The 15,495-nt window shown below is 45.3% G+C and overlaps 2 protein-coding genes across 3 annotated transcripts in view; one reads left to right on the top strand and one right to left on the bottom strand.

Moving 5' to 3' along the window:
• The window catches only part of LOC139421752 (NLR family CARD domain-containing protein 3-like), a 1,082,035-nt gene that overhangs the window by 399,498 nt on the left and 667,042 nt on the right, over positions 1–15,495 (bottom strand). The gene's annotated exons all lie outside the window — the stretch shown is intronic.
• The window catches only part of LOC139421750 (ubiquitin carboxyl-terminal hydrolase 7), a 66,923-nt gene continuing 54,109 nt past the window's right edge, over positions 2,682–15,495 (top strand). For both annotated transcript variants that reach the window (XM_071172868.1, XM_071172870.1), the window contains exon 1: positions 2,682–3,683. In XM_071172868.1, the coding sequence (XP_071028969.1) occupies positions 3,599–3,683 (85 nt within the window). In that variant the 5' untranslated portion in view covers positions 2,682–3,598. The remainder of the gene's footprint in view (positions 3,684–15,495) is intronic.

Raw genomic sequence — 15,495 nt, 5'->3', positions numbered from 1 at the left:
TCCATGATGCAACCCTGCATAAAGCCAGCTCTGCCCTGTTAGTTCTATTGTCCAATCACCGTTGTTGTCTAGTTTTCTTTTAACCATGATGCGAACAACTCTGGTCCCATCATAGCCCATATAAAACTATTTTACACCTGATGTATTACCATGTCATACCCTACAACTAGGGTCCCAAGTTTTACCTTGTTAGGTTAGTCTACCAGAACTGGAAAAACTCTGGGCCCCAGGAAACCAAACCCCCCCAGCTTCTTCTCAGCACTCCCTGTTTCAATCCGTTTTCTTTTGTTTGGTGTGTAATGAACACGACCCAGGGCTGAGCTCATTGCTGATCAAACACCTTCAAGGCTGGAGGCAGACAGGTGTGAATCTAGGGGACCTATCCTCTAGTAAAGGGAACCACAGTTTGTGTAACAACATGGACTGAGTGTTAAGTGAATTAATTAAAACACTTAGCAGCTCAGCTATGTTTACAAAACATTTAATCAAATGGCTACACAGACCGTTTGCATTGCTCCCCCCTCTCTTCCAAGCTGTTGCTACTCTCTGTTATTATCTATGCATATGTAACAGTAAAGCTTCCGTCTCTCTCCTCGCCCCTACCTGGGCTCGAAACCAGGAACCCCACCATCAACAACAGTCACCCACGAAGCATCATTACCCATTGCTCCACAAAAACCACAGGGAACAACTACTTCAAGGTCTCAGAGCGAGTGACATCACCGATTGAAACGCTATTAGCGCGCACCACCGCTAACTAGCTAGCCATTTCACATCGGTTACACATAGTGACTTTAATAACTCGACCTACATGTACATATTACCTCAATTATCTCAACTAACTGGTGCGCCCGCACATTGACTCTGTGCCGGTACCCCCCTGTATATAGCCTCGCTATTGTTATTTTTACTGCTGCTCTTTAATTATTTGTTACTTTTATTTCTTACTTTTTGGGAGGATTTTCTTAACTGCATTGTTGGTTAGGGGCTTGTAAGTAAGCATTTCACTGTAAGGTCTACACCTTTTTTATTCTGCACATGTGACAAATACGATTGTAGACCACTTTCCTTAAACAGCTGGAAAATTACAAGTGATGTGTCTGGTATCATATCTATGGTAATCACGGCAGCTTGTTGGTCAAGACCGGGTTAGGCCAGTGTGTGTTCCTGTGTGTGGGTGGAGGTAGATGAACGAGACATTCCAATAGCTTTGGATGAGTCAGCTGAAAAGCTGCTGTACCGAACTACAGCAACTTCCAGCACCTTTCTCCTATCTCTCCACTAGAGGGCACTGTTTTCCTACAAACAGAACATCTCTCGTCACTCACTTCATATTGCTTCATCTATGATAGGAGGGAAGGATACTCTTCACATTGTAGCTAATAGCTACAACAATAATAAACATACTAGCTATGAATTAAAAACTTCATAAACAAATTCCGTATGAGTGTGTGGGTCCACTATGAGGCTTGAGATATCATTTAATTCCTGTGAACCTTTCAAGTTTACTGCATTTTTACAACAGTCCCATAACAATGCAGTAAATAGAGCAGCCAGTTTTATAGGATTTTAACATATTGTGCCATGTACAGTATCTAGCCTATGCATGGTCCATATTATCAGGTATGCTATTAGAAATAAACAATCAACTTTAGCCCAACTGATGCAGCAAAGTGCAAATAAATAGACTGAAGCATGAGGTTGGCTACCTGCATTCACCCCCTTTATATAACTAGGCAAGTCAGTTATGAACAAATTCTTATTCACAATAACAGCCTACCCCGGACGATGCTGCCCTATGCCCTATGGGACTCCCAATCCCGACCCGTTGTGATACAGCCTTATATCAGTGTATTGTGTCAAAATGTTACAATGTCCAGTTGTCCAGTTATGTACCAGAGAATTTCTTTGTATTGTAAAATTGAAGCTTAGAGACAAAAACAATTTATGTTGGGCCCTTCCACTGTTTTTACACTGCGATATTGACTCATCATATATGGTTAAAACAGAATATGCTCCAAAAGCGGGGGAAATAATGCCATTTATACAACTCATATCCATAGCACTGGGGAATAAAATTGATGTTATGTGTTTGCAGTGTCTTGTTGCAATTATTTTAAAGAAAATGGGCCCTTTAACTGCATCCAGTACACTCTTATTTCTGGTAAACGCTATAACCCAGGGGTGTCAGAATCCGGCCCATGGGTGTTTTTTTTTTTTTTTGGGGGGGGGGGGGGGACATACTGTAACATACTTATTATAGGCTTACTGTAAAATGACTAAAACCAAATCGAAACTTTGTCAATTATAATTGACTTACATTCATACAGTTTCTTGTCCAGCTTGCTAATAATCACCTAAATGAAGGCTAGACAGTCAGGGAGCATCGAAAATTCAAAAAACGATGGATAGAGGACAATTTTTTTTGCACTTTTTGACGGTGTGGAAATATAACCAGTTTTCAGCGCGGCCCTCCGGACCTCGTTGAAGACCGAATGCGGCCCCCGGAGCAAAATGATCTTGACACCTCTGCTATAACCCGTTATACCAACTAACCTATAATATTAGCTATGATTATATATTTTTTTACTGCCATGAGTTGTAGCCTATGATTGCTGACCAGTATATTGGTTAATGAAAAATAGACAGTCAGTCAGCGAGCGACCCAGCGATTCTGCTGTGTGCGGGAGTGTTTAGATCTCCATGCGGATGTGACATTTCAGAGAAGAGCGCGACCGCCATTTTGAGTTTTTACCTCAAACTCAACATCACAAACCAAGGAAGCGGGTGAGAGGCTCTGGCTGTGACCGGGCACATTTATTCATTGAACAGACGTTTTGAAATGCGACAAGGTGCTGAATTTTGTTGCTAATATTAATACGGTGATTTAATGTGTGGGAAAGTCGATATCGGGCTGTGGCATCGCTATCACCCTAAACTTCTAAATTACTGCGATTTCAAATTAGAAGCAGGTTTGAATGGATAGCTTTTTTCTCTGCTCTCCCCCAGACGAGGGACAATCGGAGGAGCACACGGACTGGGAATATCGAAAGGAAAGTTGTATTTCAATGTGCATTGATAGTTTATGAACATTTGTTTTTCCCGATTGACTAATTTCGTTAGTTGGCTGCCTTGTGCCAGTTGGCTTTAAAACAGGGCAACAGTATTTGTTTCTCAGGCTGCAGGTCGTGAGTTGTCTTTCTCACTTAACCAATTGCCCCATATTACCCGGGGTAAAAGTCGGGACTTATTTAATTCAACGGGTCTCCCTTTTTTGGAGCCGTAGTCATCACCACCGTCAGTGACTTGCACCCATCAAGGCGCCGAGATTGGGCGAATAGCAAGCAAATACGTCCGCGTTTCTCTGCCTGCTCCCCCACCGACCTCCTCCCCTCAATCCCCGGCGCTGACGGGAGAAAAGGCCGAGGTTGTTTTAGAACAGGCCCAGCCGACCAGGTTTGACCTGTCTATTCCACCTCCGCACCCGCAAACACCTCACCAACAACCCAGTAACCGGCTCCCCGCGGAACCAGCAACCGACAAGTTCGAGGGGAACAAAGACAACAGGCATCATCATCTCTTCACAACAGTTGCCAACATGAACCACCACCACACTCAACAACAGCAGCAGCAGAAAGCCGGCGAGCAACAACTTAGCGAGCCCGAGGATATGGAGATGGAAGGTACGAAAAAGTCACGGGAAGGGGACGATAAACTAACACAACAATTACAGTAAAATAGTTGGAAGTGCATAGCTAGCGTGAACTGATGTATCGTCACTGTAAACATCAAGGCCTAGACTGAATGGTCACAACTCATTTTGCTGATGATGCGTCCATTGCAGCAGCAGCATCTGACCTCGTTTAGTCAGTAGCCAACGTTAGCTTAGCTTTAACTTAAGTGTTGTTGACATGTCAAATACAAGCGTCGTTGGATGTAACTAGTTAGTTAACGTTGGACGACCCGGTAACTAGCCGAGACTCGCTAACTTACATCACACATATGCAACTGGCAGGTTAGCACATTCACGGACTGATTTCTTGCACTCTCACGGTCTTGACGCTAGCTAGCTAGTCCAAGTCGGCGTGATTAAACGTGGCGCAGTCAACTTGGTAGCTAACGATGGTCAAAACATCCGTTTTGGTTTAACGTAAGACAACACGAGTGAAACATTACATAAACCACACGTTTTTACAGTATATTTACAACCGTCGTATATCTGTCACCTAACAAGCTTAACTTACATTGATGTATATTTGGATCAGTTGGCTAGTTAGCAATAGCATGTACAATTCATTCATCGCGGTTAGCTAGCCAACCTACTAGTTGCCAAAATAAACCCGGGTCAATAGCTCTCACTCGCGCTACAAAATCGATCGTTTGTGCCCCGGTCACAGGGGTTAACGGTAACGCATTTTTAGTCTGGATGTTACACTCCCGTTCATGTTTTGTAAACAGTAGCCCACTTAGCTAAAGTTAGCTTGTTTCACATGACTCTTTGAGCCTACGCATGCCGTTTTAACAATGGCTATTAATGACCCAGCAGGTATTAGGGAAATGTTGCTATTTACTTACACATTTGACAGACCAATTGGTAAGTTAGTTGAGGTATTTTTTTTTACAGGGATCTAATGGCTACGGTGCGTTTACTATTTGTTTGCCTAACTAGCCAACTGTGTAATGAATTTGTAATTAGCTAACTAACGTCAGCTAGCCGCTAACCAGCGAACGGTAGCCAAGCTACAGTAGCCAGGTAACAAGGTACGATCACTCAGTTTAGTTGTAAACAATATATGTATAATTTAATAATTTATATTTGTAATATAATTGTTTTGCTGATTTGTTAACTGAAAATGGTTGGCCTTTTAGTGACCGTTATAGGAGGCCTCTCCGTGGACCGGGGGGGGTGTGTGGCGATTCCAAGATGGTGGATACTTAGCTAGCATTTTAAAGCGATCCATTTGAAGCAAGGCCCTTAGCCTGTTTGTTTACGTTTTTATAAAGGGAATGGTTTGCATCATCGTCATTGAGACTCGCGTGTCATTTATGTGACTTTCAAATGAGCCAGGTATACATTAAATAATCATGTAGCTAGCTAGATGGCTAACTAATGTAGCAGTGGTGATATCTATCTACCTATTTCATTAGCTAGCAAAGAGGTACTAGCTAGCTTACAATTCAAGTTAATCAACACAGATGCGTCAATTTGGTTTTGCCGTACATCAACGATAGTCTAGCTTTGCGAACTAACGTTACTGAAATAAGCACCTGTCCCCAAAAGATGCCCGGAAATATTTAATGGTGCACAGCTAGATAGATGGCGTTTAGCCAAGTTGAGGATTTAGCCAACATAACAACTCGAGGTGGGTGGCAGGGTTTATGTTTCTGCGGCAAGGCCTGCATGTGGAGGTTGCATCGACACAGCCAGCGCGCGGGGATTTGCTGCTTCATTGTATTGAAGACAACGCGCCATTTTTAATGATCCCCATTAAGTTGGGACAGTCAACAACATTTCTGACAGTTTAGCAAAAATGTTCGTCAATAGCATGCACTTTAGCATTATGATCATTTGTGATGCATAGGATGGAGATTACATATCATTCATCATTACCACAGGTGCATCAGTCCAACTGATAGAATCTCTGATTTATTTACACAACTGGTGTTTGGATGAGCAGATTCAGGTCTAGTTGAGGTGCATGGACAAGAGGCTCTGTAATAGTCATACACTACAACCAGTTGGTTTACATTGGCACCTTGTCATTCTTATAACCATTTTCATTTTAACATCTTACTAAATGTACCTAACTTAACACCAGTGGTTATTCCTGGCCTGGCCCCTTTCCCATCCCAGCTGCTGAATACCATGCACTACTCTTACTTAATGTACATAACTTAGTACCAGTGGTAAGCACTCCTACTCTGAGATGCAGGACAAACTGATCCTAGATGAGCAGCACTCCTACTGAGATGCAGGACAAACTGATCTGAGATCAGCAGTCCTACTGAGATGCAAGACAAACTCATTCTAGAGTATCACTCCTACTGAGATGCAGGACAAACTCATTCTAGAGCATCTACTGAGATGCAGGACAAACTGATATGAGATCAGCACTCCTACTGAGATGCAGGACAGACTGATCTGAGATCAGCACTCCTACTGAGATGCAGGACAGACTGATCTGAGATCAGCACTCCTACTGAGATGCAGGACAGACTGATCTGAGATCAGCACTCCTACTGAGATGCAGGACAGACTGATCTGAGATCAGCACTCCTACCGAGATGAGGGACAGACTAATCTGAGATCAGCACTCCTACTAAGATGCAGGACAAACTGATTCTAGAGCAGCACTCCTACTGAGATGCAGGACAGACTGATCTGAGATCAGCACTCCTACTAAGATGCAGGACAAACTGATTCTAGAGCAGCACTCCTACTGAGATGCAGGACAGACTGATCTGAGATCAGCACTCCTACTGAGATGCAGGACGAACTCTTCTGGGGACAATTTTTTTTATTTTTGACAGCTTTTTCTTTGGTTACATGTACAGTACCAGTCAAAAGTTGGGACAAACCTCCTCATTCAAGGGTTTTTCTTTATTTTACTATGTTCTACATTGTAGGAGACTAGTGAAGACATCAAAACTATGAAATAACATATGGAATCATGTAATTACCAAAAAAACGTGTTAAAATCTATTTAGTTTGTTTGAGATTCTTCAAAGTAGCCCTCCTTTGGGTTGACGAGTCCATATTTTGATGTACTTGTATTATACATTGTATTTTCAGTCATAACTGTTATAGAAGGTGAGTTTGTAAACCCCGCCCCCCCAACTACTCTTTAAACCCCGCCCCCCCAACTACTCTTTAAACCCCGCCCCCCCCAACTACTCTTTAAACCCCGCCCCCCCAACTACTCTTTAAACCCCGCCCCCCAACTACTCTTTAAACCCCGCCCCCCCAACTACTCTTTAAACCCCGCCCCCCAACTACTCTTTAAACCCCGCCCCCCAACTACTCTTTAAACCCCGCCCCCCCAACTACTCTTTAAACCCCGCCCCCCAACTACTCTTTAAACCCCGCCCCCCCAACTACTCTTTAAACCCCGCCCCCCAACTACTCTTTAAACCCCGCCCCCCAACTACTCTTTAAACCCCGCCCCCCCAACTACTCTTTAAACCCCGCCCCCCAACTATTCTTTAAACCCCGCCCCCCAACTACTCTTTAAACCCCGCCCCCCAACTACTCTTTAAACGCCGCCCCCCAACCACTCTTTAAACCCCGCCCCCCAACTATTCTTTAAACCCCGCCCCCCAACTACTCTTTAAACCCCGCCCCCCCAACTACTCTTTAAACCCCGCCCCCCCAACTACTCTTTAAACCCCGCCCCCCCAACTACTCTTTAAACCCCGCCCCCCAACTACTCTTTAAACCCCGCCCCCCCCAACTACTCTTTAAACCCCGCCCCCCAACTACTCGCAGTCCATCCCATCCAGGGCCTAAAATTAAGACCTGCCAAATGCAGGTAGATTGTGGCATTGGTGGGTAAGAGGTCAAGGCTCCAGTGTGACCATTCCACCTGCATTTGTGAGTAAAAAAAAATAGTGACGTTTTATCACATTTATAGCTTAATAAATAATGCAGTAGCTGTTTAACGTATTTCTGCTTCTTTTTTTATTAAGCAATTAAATTAATCACATATTTTTATTTTTTATTTTTTTATCTACCTGCTACGGTGGCTGTTTTCAACTTATTTCTGCTGGGTTTTAAAAAAATAAAGCAATTAAAGGAATCACATATATTTTTTTTATCTACCTGCTACGGTGGCTGGTGGTCCAAAAAGTACATTTAATGCCCGATCCCACCTATCTCTGTCAACAGCCCTCTTGTGATTTCCAGGTAGTTGATTTCTGGTTTTCCGACTCGCCCAACAGCGCTATTTATCGGGTTAATGTTTAGATTAATGTTGATATTTTTCAGCCTTCAACCTGTGGCCACAAACAAGCTACATGGAGGCAATACCAAAATATGTGATCTAATGCTTAACTTTTCATAGCAAAACCTATTGTCCCATTCCCTGCATTGTGCTGCCTTTGGGTCTACCCCATGTGACCTGGTCAAACCTATTGTCCCATTCCCTGCATAGTGCTGCCTATGGGTCTACCTTATTGGCCCATTCCCTGCATAGTGCTGCCTTTGGGTCTACCCTATTGGCCCATTCCCTGCATTGTGCTGCCTTTGGGTCTACCCCATGTGACCTGGTCAAACCTATTGTCCCATTCCCTGCATAGTTCTGCCTATGGGTCTACCTTATTGGCCCATTCCCTGCATAGTGCTGCCTTTGGGTCTACCCTATTGGCCCATTCCCTGCATAGTGCTGCCTTTGGGTCTACCCTATTGGCCCATTCCCTGTATAGTGCTGCCTTTGGGTCTACCCCATGTGACCTGGTCATTGTCCCATTCCCTGTATAGTGCTGCCTTTGGGTCTACCCTATTGGCCCATTCCCTGTATAGTGCTGCCTTTGGGTCTACCCCATGTGACCTGGTCATTGTCCCATTCCCTGTATAGTGCTGCCTTTGGGTCTACCCCATGTGACCTGGTCAAACCTATTGTCCCATTCCCTGCATAGTGCTGCCTTTGGGTCTACCCTATTGGCCCATTCCCTGCATAGTGCTGCCTTTGCGTCTACCCTATTGGCCCATTCCCTGCATAGTGCTGCCTTTGGGTCTACCCTATTGTCCCATTCCCTGCATAGTGCTGCCTTTGGGTCTACCCTATTGGCCCATTCCCTGTATAGTGCTGCCTTTGGGTCTACCCCATGTGACCTGGTCATTGTCCCATTCCCTGTATAGTGCTGCCTTTGGGTCTACCCTATTGTCCCATTCCCTGTATAGTGCTGCCTTTGGGTCTACCCTATTGTCCCATTCCCTGTATAGTGCTGCCTTTGGGTCTACCCTATTGTCCCATTCCCTGTATAGTGCTGCCAATGGGTCTACCCTATTGTCCCATTCCCTGCATAGTGCTGCCTTTGGGTCTACCCTATTGTCCCATTCCCTGTATAGTGCTGCCTTTGGGTCTACCCTATGTGACCTGGTCATTGTCCCATTCCCTGCATAGTGCTGCCTTTGGGTCTACCCTATGTGACCTGGTCAAACGTATTGCTCCTTTTGCTGTGGTGCTGCGCCACGGCAAAATCATTACCGCCTCACAACAACAACAAATATCAAACATTAACACATATTTCTGCTGAGGTGCATTTTTTGTAGCTGCGATATCATTCCACATGTACTTTTCCTCTGCAAACAAAACAAGTAAATAATAAGAAAATCTAACAACCCCATAGTAGAATATTTTTAATCTATTTACCTTGTCGGCTTGTTGCTCTATGCTAGATACATATTCCTGTCGTGGCTCATCCCTGTTCTCAGCGCCACAGGGAGGGAAACATGCAGTCTGACAAGAAGTTAATGCACAATAATTCTTCAATCTCAGAAACAGACATTTTAAAGGCTTTTTGTTGGAAAAGAGAGAAATCCCAGCTTTCCAGTCCTACTTGTATTTATTTCTCATCTCCTAAATATGCGCGAACGTCTCCGTTTTAAACCCAGGATGTTTAGCAGAAGCACTGACATGTGCCTAGGGGAGAGTGGGGTGAAATGTAACGTCTGACAATTGTAGGGTGGCTTGGGGTACAACGTCTCTCTATACTTCCAATTTCATTTCTTTTGGAATGACTTAAAAAAATTGTGAGTCAGATTATATTTTTTGATCAGAAAGAGTAGTGGAAACCAGGGAAAATGTTTTGGGGGGGATAATGACGAAGTGGTTTCTGTGAGAAGTACAGGCAGGGGGCTTGTTACCCCGGGTGGAGATTTACCCCAAGTTACCCTAACAAGTAGGCCTACATTATATTCAGTGTTTATGCAAGTTTTTTTTTTGTGACATAAAATTAATCAATATGATAATAGCTAGTTAAAAGATGACATATGAGAAGATCTGGTAATGATGAGCTCCTGAGTGGTTCAGCGGTCTAAGACATAGCATCTAGCACTGAGATATATCACTACAGTACCTGGTTCAGCGGTCTAAGACACTGCATCTCAGTGCTAGAGGCTATATCACTACAGTACCTGGTTCAGTGGTCTAAGGCACTGCATCTCAGTGCTAGAGGCTATATCACTACAGTACCTGGTTCAGTGGTCTAAGACACTGCATCTCAGTGCTAGAGGCTATATCACTACAGTACCTGGTTCAGCGGTCTAAGACACTGCATCTCAGTGCTAGAGGCTATATCACTGCAGTACCTGGTTCAGCGGTCTAAGACACTGCATCTCAGTGCTAGAGGCTATATCACTACAGTACCTGGTTCAGCGGTCTAAGACACTGCATCTCAGTGCTTAGAGGCTATATCACTACAGTGCCTGGTTCAGTGGTCTAAGACTCTGCATCTCAGTGCTTAGAGGCTATATCACTACAGTACCTGGTTCAGCGGTCTATATCACTGCATCTCAGTGCTAGAGGCTATATCACTACAGTACCTGGTTCAGCGGTCTATATCACTGCATCTCAGTGCTAGAGGCTATATCACTGCATCTCAGTGCTAGAGGCTATATCACTACAGTACCTGGTTCAGCGGTCTAAGACACTGCATCTCAGTGCTAGAGGCTATATCACTACAGTACCTGGTTCAGTGGTCTAAGACACTGCATCGCAGTGCTAGAGGCTATATCACTACAGTACCTGGTTCAGCGGTCTATATCACTGCATCTCAGTGCTAGAGGCTATATCACTGCAGTACCTGGTTCAGCGGTCTAAGGCACTGCATCTCAGTGCTAGAGGCTATATCACTGCAGTACCTGGTTCAGCGTTCTCTATCACTGCATCTCAGTGCTAGAGGCTATATCACTGCAGTACCTGGTTCAACGGTCTATATCACTGCATCTCAGTGCTATAGGCTATATCACTGCAGTACCTGGTTCAGCGGTCTAAATCACTGCATCTCAGTGCTAGAGGCTATATCACTACAGTACCTGGTTCAACGGTCTAAGACACTGCATCTCAGTGCTAGAGGCTATATCACTACAGTACCTGGTTCAGTGGTCTATATCACTGCATCTCAGTGCTAGAGGAGTCACTACAGCACCTGGTTCAGCGGTCTAAGACACTGCATCTCAGTGCTAGAGGCTATATCACTACAGTACCTGGTTCAGCGGTCTATGACACTGCATCTCTAATGCTAGAGGCTATATCACTACAGTACCTGGTTCAGTGGTCTATGACACTGCATCTCAGTGCTAGAGGCTATATCACTACAGTACCTGGTTCAGCGGTCTAAGACACTGCATCGCAGTGCTAGAGGCTATATCACTACAGTACCTGGTTCAGTGGTCTGACACTGCATCTCAGTGCTAGAGGCTATATCACTACAGTACCTGGTTCAGTGGTCTGACACTGCATCTCAGTGCTAGAGGCTATATCACTACAGTACCTGGTTCAGTGGTCTGACACTGCATCTCAGTGCTAGAGGCTATATCACTACAGTACCTGGTTCAGTGGTCTGACACTGCATCTCAGTGCTAGAGGCTATATCACTACAGTACCTGGTTCAGCGGTCTAAGACACTGCATCTCAGTGCTAGAGGCTATATCACTACAGTACCTGGTTCAGCGGTCTATATCACTGCATCTCAGTGCTAGAGGCTATATCACTACAGTACCTGGTTCAGCGCTCTATATCACTGCATCTCAGTGCTAGAGGCTATATCACTACAGTACCTGGTTCAGTGGTCTGACACTGCATCTCAGTGCTAGAGGCTGTATCACTACAGTACCTGGTTCAGTGGTCTAAGACACTGCATCTCAGTGCTAGAGGCTATATCACTACAGTACCTGGTTCAGTGGTCTGACACTGCATCTCAGTGCTAGAGGCTATATCACTACAGTACCTGGTTCAGTGGTCTGACACTGCATCTCAGTGCTAGAGGCTATATCACTACAGTACCTGGTTCAGCGGTCTAAGACACTGCATCGCAGTGCTAGAGGCTATATCACTACAGTACCTGGTTCAGTGGTCTGACACTGCATCTCAGTGCTAGAGGCTATATCACTACAGTACCTGGTTCAGTGGTCTGACACTGCATCTCAGTGCTAGAGGCTATATCACTACAGTACCTGGTTCAGTGGTCTGACACTGCATCTCAGTGCTAGAGGCTATATCACTACAGTACCTGGTTCAGTGGTCTGACACTGCATCTCAGTGCTAGAGGCTATATCACTACAGTACCTGGTTCAGCGGTCTAAGACACTGCATCTCAGTGCTAGAGGCTATATCACTACAGTACCTGGTTCAGCGGTCTAAGACACTGCATCTCAGTGCTAGAGGCTATATCACTGCAGTACCTGGTTCAGCGGTCTAAGACACTGCATCTCGGTGCTAGAGGCTATATCACTACAGTACCTGGTTCAGTGGTCTGACACTGCATCTCAGTGCTAGAGGCTATATCACTACAGTACCTGGTTCAGTGGTCTGACACTGCATCTCAGTGCTAGAGGCTATATCACTACAGTACCTGGTTCAGTGGTCTGACACTGCATCTCAGTGCTAGAGGCTATATCACTACAGTACCTGGTTCAGCGGTCTATATCACTGCATCTCAGTGCTAGAGGCTATATCACTACAGTACCTGGTTCAGCGGTCTATATCACTGCATCTCAGTGCTAGAGGCTATATCACTACAGTACCTGGTTCAGCGGTCTATATCACTGCATCTCAGTGCTAGAGGCTATATCACTACAGTACCTGGTTCAGTGGTCTAAGACACTGCATCTCAGTGCTAGAGGCTATATCACTACAGTACCTGGTTCAGTGGTCTGACACTGCATCTCAGTGCTAGAGGCTATATCACTACAGTACCTGGTTCAGTGGTCTGACACTGCATCTCAGTGCTAGAGGCTATATCACTACAGTACCTGGTTCAGTGGTCTGACACTGCATCTCTGTGCTAGAGGCTATATCACTACAGTACCTGGTTCAGTGGTCTGACACTGCATCTCAGTGCTAGAGGCTATATCACTGCAGTACCTGGTTCAGCGGTCTAAGACACTGCATCTCAGTGCTAGAGGCTATATCACTACAGTACCTGGTTCAGCGGTCTATATCACTGCATCTCAGTGCTAGAGGCTATATCACTACAGTACCTGGTTCAGCGGTCTATATCACTGCATCTCAGTGCTAGAGGCTATATCACTACAGTACCTGGTTCAGCGCTCTATATCACTGCATCTCAGTGCTAGAGGCTATATCACTACAGTACCTGGTTCAGTGGTCTGACACTGCATCTCAGTGCTAGAGGCTATATCACTACAGTACCTGGTTCAGTGGTCTAAGACACTGCATCTCAGTGCTAGAGGCTATATCACTACAGTACCTGGTTCAGTGGTCTGACACTGCATCTCAGTGCTAGAGGCTATATCACTACAGTACCTGGTTCAGCGGTCTATGACACTGCATCTCTAATGCTAGAGGCTATATCACTACAGTACCTGGTTCAGTGGTCTATGACACTGCATCTCAGTGCTAGAGGCTATATCACTACAGTACCTGGTTCAGCGGTCTAAGACACTGCATCTCAGTGCTAGAGGCTATATCACTACAGTACCTGGTTCAGTGGTCTGACACTGCATCTCAGTGCTAGAGGCTATATCACTACAGTACCTGGTTCAGTGGTCTGACACTGCATCTCAGTGCTAGAGGCTATATCACTACAGTACCTGGTTCAGTGGTCTGACACTGCATCTCAGTGCTAGAGGCTATATCACTACAGTACCTGGTTCAGTGGTCTAAGACACTGCATCTCAGTGCTAGAGGCTATATCACTACAGTACCTGGTTCAGTGGTCTGACACTGCATCTCAGTGCTAGAGGCTATATCACTACAGTACCTGGTTCAGTGGTCTGACACTGCATCTCAGTGCTAGAGGCTATATCACTACAGTACCTGGTTCAGTGGTCTAAGACACTGCATCTCAGTGCTAGAGGCTATATCACTACAGTACCTGGTTCAGTGGTCTGACACTGCATCTCAGTGCTAGAGGCTATATCACTACAGTACCTGGTTCAGCGGTCTATGACACTGCATCTCTAATGCTAGAGGCTATATCACTACAGTACCTGGTTCAGTGGTCTATGACACTGCATCTCAGTGCTAGAGGCTATATCACTACAGTACCTGGTTCAGCGGTCTAAGACACTGCATCTCAGTGCTAGAGGCTATATCACTACAGTACCTGGTTCAGTGGTCTGACACTGCATCTCAGTGCTAGAGGCTATATCACTACAGTACCTGGTTCAGTGGTCTGACACTGCATCTCAGTGCTAGAGGCTATATCACTACAGTACCTGGTTCAGTGGTCTGACACTGCATCTCAGTGCTAGAGGCTATATCACTACAGTACCTGGTTCAGTGGTCTGACACTGCATCTCAGTGCTAGAGGCTATATCACTACAGTACCTGGTTCAGTGGTCTGACACTGCATCTCAGTGCTAGAGGCTATATCACTACAGTACCTGGTTCAGTGGTCTAAGACACTGCATCTCAGTGCTAGAGGCTATATCACTACAGTACCTTGTTCAGTGGTCTAAGACACTGCATCTCAGTGCTAGAGGCTATATCACTACAGTACCTGGTTCAGCGGTCTATATCACTGCATCTCAGTGCTAGAGGCTATATCACTACAGTACCTGGTTCAGCGGTCTATATCACTGCATCTCAGTGCTAGAGGCTATATCACTACAGTACCTGGTTCAGTGGTCTAAGACACTGCATCTCAGTGCTAGAGGCTATATCACTACAGTACCTGGTTCAGTGGTCTGACACTGCATCTCAGTGCTAGAGGCTATATCACTACAGTACCTGGTTCAGTGGTCTGACACTGCATCTCTGTGCTAGAGGCTATATCACTACAGTACCTGGTTCAGTGGTCTGACACTGCATCTCAGTGCTAGAGGCTATATCACTGCAGTACCTGGTTCAGCGGTCTAAGACACTGCATCTCAGTGCTAGAGGCTATATCACTACAGTACCTGGTTCAGCGGTCTATATCACTGCATCTCAGTGCTAGAGGCTATATCACTACAGTACCTGGTTCAGCGGTCTATATCACTGCATCTCAGTGCTAGAGGCTATATCACTACAGTACCTGGTTCAGCGCTCTATATCACTGCATCTCAGTGCTAGAGGCTATATCACTACAGTACCTGGTTCAGTGGTCTGACACTGCATCTCAGTGCTAGAGGCTATATCACTACAGTACCTGGTTCAGTGGTCTAAGACACTGCATCTCAGTGCTAGAGGCTATATCACTACAGTACCTGGTTCAGTGGTCTGACACTGCATCTCAGTGCTAGAGGCTATATCACTACAGTACCTGGTTCAGCGGTCTATGACACTGCATCTCTAATGCTAGAGGCTATATCACTACAGTACCTGGTTC

Source organism: Oncorhynchus clarkii, chromosome 12 (genome assembly GCF_045791955.1).
Source record: "Oncorhynchus clarkii lewisi isolate Uvic-CL-2024 chromosome 12, UVic_Ocla_1.0, whole genome shotgun sequence".
Lineage (NCBI taxonomy): Eukaryota > Metazoa > Chordata > Actinopteri > Salmoniformes > Salmonidae > Oncorhynchus > Oncorhynchus clarkii.
Note: the sequence above shows the minus strand (reverse complement) of the source record. Positions and strands in the feature narration are given on the sequence as shown.